This window comes from Sturnus vulgaris, chromosome 3 (assembly GCF_052056855.1).
Source record: "Sturnus vulgaris isolate bStuVul1 chromosome 3, bStuVul1.hap1, whole genome shotgun sequence".
Classification (NCBI taxonomy): domain Eukaryota; kingdom Metazoa; phylum Chordata; class Aves; order Passeriformes; family Sturnidae; genus Sturnus; species Sturnus vulgaris.
Window position 1 is genome coordinate 18,277,816 of NC_142245.1, and position 11,394 is coordinate 18,289,209.

Sequence of the window (11,394 nt, forward strand, 5' to 3'; positions counted from 1 at the left end):
AGAGTCTAGTGACAATACTCTGGCTTCTCGCTCCTCATATATTAATGTAAGACTGGAAAGACCTCTCCCCCAATTCTCAATCAGGATCAAAAATTACCTGACTGCATACAGAAGGTGAGAGGCTGTACTCATCTTTCTTCTTCTCAGTGCCTATATTCTTTCTCAAGTCTTATACCTGCCATCCATCCATCCACTCACCCATCCTACACCTGCAGCACCACTGGGCTTCTCACCACAGAGGAGTTGAGGTCTTATCTGCAGTTCAACCCCCATCTCCTGGGACAGTGACTTGAATCCCATGTTCTCCAGAACAGTTGGCAGACAGGAGTTCTGAAGACACAGTGCAGGGGAAACTGATGTAGGAGACATTTTCTTCCCTGATCTCTGCTGTTTGTCTTGTGGTTTGCACCATACATTGGCTTTGGTATAGACACACCTCTCCATCTGGTAAATACTCATGCAACCTGTGCTTATAAAAACAACCTCCTCTGAAGGACATTCCAGAATATCCCTAGGAAAGTTTTTTCACTTCCTTTTTTGGTTTGAATAGTGATGTGTTTGTAGGGCTTTTTCGATTTTGTTTTTTTGCATGTGTGTGGCCTTTTTCCCCTTGTGAACAGACCTGTGCAGTGCTTCTATAACCATTAAAGTATAAAACTTGTCTATTCTGTGCCACTGTGTATGCTGTGATTACCACAAAAATGTCTGAGGATTGGTGTTGCCTCTTGTCTGAAGAAGCTTGGAAGCAGCTAAGGATGGCAGTGATGTTTACTTTTCCCTGATATCCTATTCAAGCCATCTTTACTACAAAATGAGATTAATTGCTTTAGTATATTTCCCTAGTGGATCTGGAAAATAAGAAGTCAGTGTAATCTTTAATACTTTTTCCATATTAGGCAACTATGTCCTTTCCTATAGTTTATTGCACTCTCTCTGAAGTAAAACTTTTATGTCAGCCTAGTTCATATTTACTGTTTCTTCTCTTGATCTTTTTCCTTGGATTCTTCCCAATTCTGTCCATATTTGATTGTAGACAAGGCTATCCAGCTGAAGGCTTAGTAGCACTGAATTATTTTGTATAGGTGCCAGAGACTTGTCTTTATTTCTTTTCATTTTCCTTTCTTCCCATGTTCTTTGACACCATCCCACTACTGACTCCTTTCCAGCAGTTGTATGCTGCAGTGCCATTGTTATCCCTCATATCCATATTTTATTTTTCCTTCCAAATTGTACTTATTTGCTGTCTTCTACATACATTTTTATCTTGTTGGGTTTTTTTGTTTTGATCCTTTAAAGCAGGTGGGGTAGTTTTATCTCCCAAGAACATTTTGATTCTCTCCCCCCACCTCCATCCCTTTGAGCTGATGGCAAACCATCCAATTTAGTGCCATCATCATAATTAATCAATGTAATTAATATTATATTTCACAGATCATTAATGAAAGTATTTAAGAAGTGGGTCCAGAATAGATGGATGAGGGAGAAGAAGAATCACTCTGAGTATTGTCCATCATTTAAGTATTACAGCAACATTTCTTGGCCTCTAGAAAAAGTGGGAGAACTTTTCCTAGTGGGAGTGTGTAATGACATTCCCCTGTTTGTGGCTGGAAGTGGGCTGCCCATTCCTCTAAGGAAAAAAAATCCATGAGGCTTCTGAAAATGAGGAGGATAAATAAAGGCTTCTTTTGGTTTTGTTGGGTTTTTCTGCTATGCATTTTTATATTGTATTCTCTGGATATTTTTCTAGGTTTTAAAGCACCTACCACGATGTTTACCCTGCTGGTTGTCAACATCACTATTGTTATTTGCTTGGCTTACACTTGTTTTGGCTGTTTCAAGTACCTGAGTCCACTGAATTATAGGGTAAGTGATGGATACCTGACCTTTCAGCACGTACCTGTGTGCTTGATGGAGCACCAGCTATTCCTGCTGGGTTGTCCCTGCCTTCCTGCTGGCAGTGTCTGTTCACAAAGGTTCATGGTAAGATGGCTGAAGAGGGCCTGTAGTACAGAGTGGCAGAGTGGAAAGTCTCCGTTTCTGCAGGAACTGAGTTTGAGAGAAAAGAGCAGTATGGAAAAAGTATCCTGGGCTGCATTCCCAGCAGTGTTGCCAGCAGGTTGAGGGAGGGGATTTTGCCCCTCTGCTCTGCTCTGCTCTGGAGAGACCCTACCTGCAGTGCTGCATCCAGCTCTGGGGTCCCCAGCACAGGAAGGACATGGTGCTGTTGGAGCAAGTCCAGAGAAGACAGCAAAGATGATCAGAGAGATGGAGCAGCTCTGCTGTGAGGCCAGGCTGAGAGAACGGGGGGAGTTCAGCCTGGAAAAGAGAAGGCTTTGGGGTGACCTAATTGCAGCCTTCCAGTACCTTAAGGGAGCCTACCAAAAAAGGTGGAGAGAGACTTTTTACAAGAATGTGGAGTGAGGGGACAATGGGGGATGGCTTCAAACTGACAGTAGGTTTAGATTAGGTAATAGTAAGAAATTCTTTGCAGTGAGGTTGCTGAGGCATTAGCATAGGTTGCTCAGTGATGTTGTGGATGCCCCATCCCTGAAACTGTTTAAAGCCAGGGTGGATGGAGCTTGGAGCAACCTGGTCTAGTGAAAGGTGTCCCTGCCCATGGTGGGGGGTTTTGGGTGCTCATGATCTGTTTGTATTGTTTTCACTCACCAGTTTGATGTTGTCTCTCTTTCCCCACTTATTACTGGTTACAGATTGAAGACACACAAGGTGAAAGAGGAAAAGACACAGATGTACCAACAGTCCCAACATCTTCTGTAAGAAGCTAAGAGTTACTAATATTCCCTTACGTTTCCTAGAAAAACTTAATTTCTCACCCTGCTTACCAAAGAGCTTGTGTAGGACATGTTAGTCTGAATGGACTGTGGGATTTCCCATGTGCATGTGGGACCAGAGAGTTGTGCAGCTGAGCTCCTTGACTGCTCTCAGATGGTGTTCCAGAAGTACCTTTGGCTACCGTGTTAGGAGTAGCTGACACACACTGCTTCCCAAAGCTCTGTGTGCTGTGTTCTGTGCCCTGCCCCAGTCAGAACACCACATCTGGACAGCTGCCAGACACAGTCAGTTGCCACTGCTTTGATTCTGAAAGTTGTGATGTGTAGTGGGTCTTGCTTGCCATGTCACTGAGAAGGATGTAGGACTGAGGTAGAAGGAAAGGCCTTCATGCCACAGTCAAGAGGTGCAGGTGAATGTTGCACCAGGAAGCCTCCAACAGGGTGCAAAAGGCCTGAGGTGTTAAGGTGAAGAATGGGAAAAGGATGAAAAGAAGAGTAACGTGGGGAAAAATTCTCCTGGGGGAGTTATCCCAGCTCTGTGCTTTGAGAGACCACTAAAACCCTTCACTTGTGATTTCAGATGTACGTCCCCCAGGTTTTGCGTCCTCATCCTACCGAAAGGACGGTGCTGGCCCCCACGGAGCAGCAGTCCTATGGCACCATGGACAACGCTTGTTCCCAGGCTGAAGGAATCAGAAGCTATGCCCCTGGACGTGCAGTTGTGGAGCAGGCGTCGGGAGCTTCGCTATGAGTTGTGTTGTGAGGATGAACACAAGGTGGAGCACTTGGCCCGGGTTTAGCAAAGCTAATTCCCTGCCACCTCCTACTAAGTATTCGGTGTTATTTACGTATTCCTGCCTGCAGAAAAGGTACAGAAATAATTCACTGTGTGGTCTGCAGCTGTGCTGGGAGATTAAAAAGCAGATGCCTTGGGACAGATTGTTTTCCAGGCTGTCTACACACGTTGTGAAACAAACAAGTTGAATATGGAGATGTTGATCCTCAGGGACTTCACTTCTGCTAGCTCATCACTTGCCTTATGAAGATAACTTATGCTGCATGTAGATAACTGGTCACCACCAAAGCCAGTGTACTATTAGATCTTTCATTTATTTATTCAAAATAATTCTTCCCTTTTTAAAAAACCCCAACGTTTAATATTTATAAACCTCTTGGGATGTGTTAAATCCTGAGACAATGCCCCTTTTGATGAAAATACTGTTTGTGTGGGTGCTGAGAATGGTGTGTGGGAGTCTTTCCTCTTTTCACCCAAAGTAGTCAGTGTAGTTTGGATCATGTTGCTTCTTTTTTCCTTGAAAGAGATGAGGGAATTATTGTGCACTTGGGTACTAAAAGTACCAAAGCAAAAAGGCTGGTGTAAAGAAGGGAGTGATTTATCTGATACTGTTTTTATATATCTTTGAAGGGCATTTAGGTTGTTAGTTTCTCTTCACTATTTTTAAGGGCCTTCCACAATGAAAATTCACCTGCCAACAATAAAGGATGTAAACATTTTATCTCTTTTAGTCTTGGGTTAAAATGACAGATCTCTGGGTTTTCAGTTATATGAGTTGTAAGATACTAAGTTTTTTAATTATGTAGTAGGTGCTAATCTATTCCAAAGTGCAATGTGTAAAGTGTAACTAATAATCACGGAGCAATAAAACAGAGTTTAGAAAAATTTCAGGCTGTCTTGATTTATTTATTCTTTTCTTTGTGTGTTGAAACTGTCCTTTTGCTGGCTGCCTCACAGCATGGTCATGAGCTCTTCATAAGAGCACTGCCACGAGCCTTAGAATGACAGTGTGTCCCATGAGGAATTTGAATACTTTTAGATTTCTCTAGGGAATGAATCTTGGTGACCTATGGGTAGGAGAAGCTTTTGGCCCTCTATTTCCTTGCTTGTTAAACTGCTATTTCCTGAATTTGACCTTTTCTAGCATATCTGTAAAGCAGCAACATCTTGAGACTGAAGGAGACCTTGTGCCATAAATGTGTGCAGATGTTCAGTGTCTTGCAGGGCTGCCTCCAGCTTCCCAAGAACGGCACTTGGACAAGTGCTGAGCATGAGACCTGCCTGCTGCAGGATGGACCTTGTGGAGCTCCGAGCCCTCTGATTACAAACTCATCCTGTTAGCTGAAGATGCACCTCTGGACTCTTAAAAGGCAGGTGAGGAGCCTTGTCTAGTGAGGGGGGCATGAATTTATCAGACTATTTTATACTCTCACTTCAGTGGTGCAGTTTAGTCAGGGGTTTGTACGTGTGTGTGTGTGCATTTTGATTTTTAGCAGCCATGGCATTACGGGATGATGTGTACCTTGTGCACACACTGCCATTCCAGGTTGGTGTTCAAATCAAGAAGGAAAAAATCCCAACAGACTCCACATTTTTTACTCATCTGTGAGTCTCTCATACAGACGTGAGGTCACAAGGAGGAGGCAGCTTGTTGTGTTAATTGGCCCAGAAGCCTGTGATTGCTCTGACTCTTTCTAGCTGCACTACCCCATCTCATCCAGGTGTCTGCAGCAGCAGTGGATGCCTATGTGTGTGCTTTTTGAAGAATCAAATAAATCATTCAGCTACCACACTTGACCTGTTTACTGCACTGGTGCTGTGGGGGTTTTATGCTCTGTGATATAAGTCACTTTTTTGAACAGATGACTTTTGGTACTCACTCTGAGGTTCTATGTGTTGTATTGAGGACAAAAACTCCTTTAGCGATTTGATTTCCTTTTTGTGCCTGGGAGGTTGCTGAACCTTGGTGGTAACACTCCTTGTAACTGGCATAAATTCAGCACAGGCAAGTCCACCTCTCCCGTGAACTTGAATAAACCCACCTCCAGTCATGCTAAGGTGCTTCGGATACAGAATATGGAAAACCTCCGAGGTAATGGAAAGTTACATCTTGCTGAAAAGTCATTGTTGGCATTTAAGGAACCAGTTAATGTGTCTGATGAATCACCTGCATATTTCACTTGTTGTATAGTAGCCATTCCTGTTTGTCACTGTGCTCTGTTGCAGTTAAACTCATAGAAATGTCTTTGGTATCAGGACAGGCATCAGTTAGAGAAAAGGCCGGGGTCACCTATTAGTAAATTATCACAAAATCTGTGTACAGCAACACACAAATTATAGGCTGGTTTAGCATTTTTGCTGTGTTGTACTTGCTTCACTATTATCTTTTGGGTCCCTCTCTGAGAGCTGGAAGTAATTAAGAAACTGCCCTGGCTCTACTTCATTCCTTCATGCTGGTGGATATCTGTGAGAGGATAAAATTAGATCAGCAGGAGAAACTCCTTACATTCCTGACTGAGCCTTAGAGAAAAGCTGAGGGATGGAAGCCTCAACAAATGTGGATATTGGCTGCACTGTATTTGCAATTCATATTTAAAGCCATGGCACATTCTTTACTGTTCTTTTTATAAACCTTTTGGCAGGCAGCCTAAGCAAATGGCCCAGCTGGAGTTGCTGCCTGTGGCTCCCAGAACCCATATTTGTTGGGATCCAGCGCCTGCTGCTTGCCTCGCATTGCTCAGTTGGAGCAGCGCCTCCCCCACCCTGCTCCTTGCTAAGTCCTTCTCGACGTTCCAGCAGCCACCTCCAGCAGAGCTCCCGGGTGCAGGAATCCCGGACAGTCTGGCACTCTCCCTCCGCAGGAGGAAGCCCCAGAGCCTGGTCCCGATGGGATTCTCTGTGACACAGCCGGGGGGGGCAGCCTCCAACACTTTGAAGAATGGAGCTCATTTGATGCTGTACAACAGGGTTCACTTCTGCAAAGACTTCAGGGAAGACGAATTTCTTCCAGAGTGAGGAAAATGCTATATGGTTTGCTGAGGCTCAGAAACCTTGGCTTGCTTGAATACACGGAGTTTTGTGCCAGGATTCTGTGTGCCAGGCTCATCTGGCTCACCTCCAGCCCTCTTACAACACATCCTCAACATTCAAATTATTGCAATTTCTCATTTGCATGAGGTGCACACGTTCATGCTTTGTTTTCCTCTGGGCTTTTCCCATGTCCTGAGCCAAAAGCAGATCTTTGTGCTGGCTAAGTTTCCAAGTGCTCCAGTGTAGCAGTAGGCCATGTTCTTTCTGTCTTTTTACAGAGGTCCAGTTCCCAGCTCTGCTTGCCCACACATGCTGGCAGCACAACTGAAGCTTTCTTGTGTCTGTGTTACAGATAATCTGGTTATGGGTGTTTGGAAGCCTTCTCTTCAAGGAGGTAGGCTTGTCCCAGAAGCAACAGACCAAAGAGTTTTCACCTGGCTTTTAGCAAAAGTGAGGTGATAGGCAGAAGATTTGGGGAGAAGGGAGTTTTATCCCAACTCTATTGACTACAAAGAAAAAACACCCTTTATTGTCTCAAAACTGCAACAATATAAGGAAATGCACACTAAATTCCAAATAATGGCCAGGGCCAGGTGTTTTAGCTGAAAGTGGTCTTGCAAATTCCTTCTTTGTCTTATCTAGACAAGACTTCTTGAAGGATTCTGCTTGTCACCTGTCTGTAACAGCTGCAAGTGTCTGTTTCAGATATTTCAGAAATACATAAGTTGTTTTTTTTCTTTCTGAGAACAGCTGTCTGAAGGATAAAAACAGAAAGGAAACAACTAAAAGTGCAGAGACTGAAGATTGGATCATTATAATGGAACATTCTTCCCTATAATTTTTTGTTTCTTGGGTGAAGTCCTGGCATTTGCTCTGTATCCCACATCCTGTTGGTTAGAACGGAGCATCTCAGCTGCAGCCAATACAACTTCAAATGGAAATGGGTGGGACTGTAAATAGCCAGGAAGGAGAGAGGGAAATTTTTGTATCTGCTCCCAGACTCAGTGGTTACCTAAGTGCTGGTTAATAATTAATGAAAGCACTCTTCTCAAAAATGATGTAGAAGATAGAGTTCTAGAAGCCCAATGTATGTCATAAGATGCTTCTAAATAAAGCAGGAGCCAAATTGTGTTGCTGTCTCATCATTACTGCTGTGTGGTTCTGAACCTGCCATTTTTATGCAGTGGCACAAAAGGGTGAAAGTTTGTGCTAGAAGTTAGGTTTTGAAAGGCACCTATCTGTTGAGCTTCTTAGATGTTCATTGAAATTTAAAAAAAAAAAAAAGAAGTTGCAGCACAGGAGGAAGACTGAGAGCTGAGGATATGTAATAGATGTATTTTTGTACACAGCTGGTCTCCCTTCTGTATGCAAGTCTTTCATGCATTTGGTGCTGGTTTATGCTTGAATTTTCAGACTGATTGGCTTTTTTATAGCCTGCTCTCCTGAAATGTAAAGCACGGAGTTGCTTCTCTCAAATGAAGATGTTCCATGTCAAAACTTATTTGGAATTCTACATAGATTTTTTTTCCCCCTAAGGCAAATTATCAGTATTTTTCTCCTCCATCTACAGACACACAGAAATAAAACCAGCAGCTATCTCCACAGATGAAAATGGAAAAAACAAATGATTTAAAGAATTGCTAAGTACCATAATTTGATTGCAGGCATTGAAATACTTTATGATAGGATTCTAGATTTAGAGAATGAAGTAGGGTTTTCTTGTTCTTTTATATTTTGAATCTGTAACTACAAAAATGTTCCTAAAATGGGAAGAATTAATTCCCTCTTGAGATGAGGAATCAGAATCTGCTGGGAAGAAAAGGGCAAAAATTGAGAAATAAATCACTTGAGCACCTTTAAGAGGAATCGTTTAAGTTATATATCTTCAGAAAGAAAAAGAGTGGAGAAATTAGGAGAATTACATCATCTGTGTTCTGCATTGTGTTCTTCTGCTCAGTTTGTCTGAGCCTCTGGTTTCTCTGAAATACTAAGAATTGCTTTCTGATCACTGCAAAAAGCTTTATTAACCACAAAAGACTTGGGGTGATTAAAAATCTTCCACTGATACAAAAATTCAGGGGTGGACCTTAGCTCCCTGAAACCTGTACAAGAATTCCTGGAATTCACGAGGTACAAATGTGTTTGCACACAAAACCACCCCAACAATGCAGGCTTGGCTGAAAAAGAGCTTAAGAGCTGCTGGTTCTTTGACTAGGTGCTTGACTGGGGTTTGTCCCTTTGTGTTTCTGCTCACCTCTTCCCTGTGCTGCATTCCCTCTGGTCACCTGCAGTGGTTTGAACTACTGCTGCAAAGGATTATATTTCGTTTAAGAAGGTGATGAAAATCATCATTTAAATATCTTTTATTGTTCATTGTATCCTCAAAACCGCAGATATCCAATTATTAAGCACGGGGAGGGCATGAGCATCCTCAGCATCTTTAAATCCAGCCAGGAAAGTATTTGGAAGCCTGAGGTTTGGACTACACCTAGCCAGGGGAAGGAGCTGTCACTCAGCACAGACCTGTTTGTAAATATCTGCTCTCCAGAAGACAGCTGACAATTGTAATGGGGCTAATTCTTCTAGCAGCACTGGCATAACACCATCGGGGCTGTCTGGCACTGCACAGGGTATTTCTTCCATGAAAAAAAACTAATCCTGAGCAAGACAGTTTTAGTGTGACTTATGTTCCTTGAAGTGCTATTACAGCAAGTAAAACAAGCAGCATCATTTCTCAGTGTTTTAAAATAAGCTACACTGAAATCAATATGGATTTATTCCTTGTCTCTTTCCACAGCACCCAGGAGGAGCTTTCCACTCCTCTTTCAGACAAAAATGTATCTTCATTTAGTGCATATTATGTATTGCACCTGCTGTAGAACAGAGCTGTGCATTTGATTGACTGCCTTGAAGCTCAGTCCTGCCCCTGAGCAATTGCAGCTGACTCTGTGGTGATGACTGGTGCCCTTCACAGATCTAGAATGAACTCTGATGTTGGGCTTAACACATCCTAATTTCCATTAAATGATGGTTTCACTTCCTTTTTATTATGAAACTGTGATTTCTATTCATATTTTTTTTTCATTCATGATCTGAGTAATGCCTGACATTTTTATTTAATGTATGTGAAGTCCTGTCTTGTTGTGTAAGATGTCCAATGGCTGCATATGGTGACTTGGATTTTTCAGGACATTATGGCTTGCAGTTTAAAAATCAGAAGTCAAATTTGGTTGTACTGGGAGTTTGTTTAGCTGGAACTGTATGAGAAGATTATGACCTTGCTTGTATTTTTCCATACCAGAACCAGACACTTTCCAAAGCATTTCAGCTGGGGAGGAAGAGTGCAAGTTGTTTATTTTCAGTAGCATCTGCATGGTTCCAAACCCCTTATCAAGACTCTTAATGGCCTATAACTGGATAATTAAAAAGCAGGGTTTAGGTCAGCTAATTCTGGTTTTAGCGTGGGATAAATGCATGTTTTGGAGCAACTTAATGTGGCAGGGCTTTTAGAACAGCAGTTTCTTTGAGAAGAGACTTTGGGGCAACTTTGGGCCAGAAATTGAAGCTTCACTAAGAAATGCACCAAAACATAATATTTTGAGCATCAAAGTGTCACCAGATTCTGTGTTATCCTGAAGGCTATTTTTTCAGAGCTTTATTCTCAAGAAACAGCTCAGCCAGCCCAAGAGCATCACATTTGGCTTTTTTAGAGAAAATTCCCAGGCTGAATGGCAGGTCCTCAGCTGGCTGACATAAATAAGAACAATTGCAACAGAGCAGGAACTCCTTTTGTACTGCTTTTTATTATTGCAATAATCGAATATGTACTTACTTGCTAATAGAAATGTTAAAACTATTTCTGGTTATCTGTACCAAATAATTGCCTGTAGCCAGTACCAGAGATTATCAGAAGTGAATCTGGATTCACCCAAGGTGTTTGTCAAATCCAGATCTCAGGCTCCTGGGAGAGCTGCTCACTACAGGCTGAGCTGCAGATGGTAACACTGGCTCACAGACACTTCATTAGTGCTAAACCTTGCACTAGAGGTGGTGGGATTTGCTCTGCTTTGCTAAAACCAGAGGGTTATTTTAAAAAAGGAAGAGGAACTGAGGGCAGGTTTTACAGCTGCTATATAGCTAATTTCATACTTTTTCACTTTGTCATAGTATTTCACTGCATTTTTATCTAACTGTAGGTAAGTAGGTGATGAGCAATAGCTGCTGATAGCTGTGGGCTTAAGGTTTGAAAAGTGTGACATCAAAATTCAGAATAAACTCTGCTATATATCAGGTGTTTAATTATCATTTCTAAGCTCCTAAAATCTGTATCTTTTAGGAACAGATTTGTCTCTCTTTCAGACAGCAGCTTATGAAACCCTAAAGAGCACTTACCTGGTGTGCAGAGCAGGGCAGGACAGACTTGTGCAGGAGGGTGTGTGGTGATGTCTGTAGCAGCTGTTCTTGTCAGAGGTGAGCCAATTCCTCCTGAATAAGGAACCCTCTTTCACTGTGCTGCTCCTGAAACAAGTTTGGGGAGGGTCTTCTCCATGGAGAGTCTATTTCAAAGGGAATGATTCTGTGTTTTCCTTTTGAGCATTCAAAACAGACTGGCCTGCATCACACAACATTTTGCAAATGTGAACACAAACTTTGACTGAATGAAAACATTTACAAGTGAGCATGGAATTAGTGCTCACTACTATTCTGGAAGCAAGTAGCTGTCTTAAAGAACTCAAGAACAGCTTGAGGATCAAATCTAGTAGGGAGACCTGGGAG

At 42.4% G+C, this 11,394-nt stretch overlaps 1 protein-coding gene across 3 annotated transcripts in view; it reads left to right on the top strand.

Annotated features, from left to right (window-relative positions):
- TMEM63A (transmembrane protein 63A) overlaps positions 1–4,478 on the top strand; it is a 30,246-nt gene extending 25,768 nt beyond the window's left edge. For all 3 annotated transcript variants that reach the window (XM_088161113.1, XM_014877438.2, XM_014877437.2), the window contains 3 exons: positions 1,748–1,863; positions 2,712–2,774; positions 3,373–4,478. In XM_088161113.1, the coding sequence (XP_088017239.1) occupies positions 1,748–1,863; positions 2,712–2,774; positions 3,373–3,543 (350 nt within the window). In that variant the 3' untranslated portion in view covers positions 3,544–4,478. The remainder of the gene's footprint in view (positions 1–1,747; positions 1,864–2,711; positions 2,775–3,372) is intronic.
- The last annotated feature ends 6,916 nt before the right edge of the window (positions 4,479–11,394 follow it).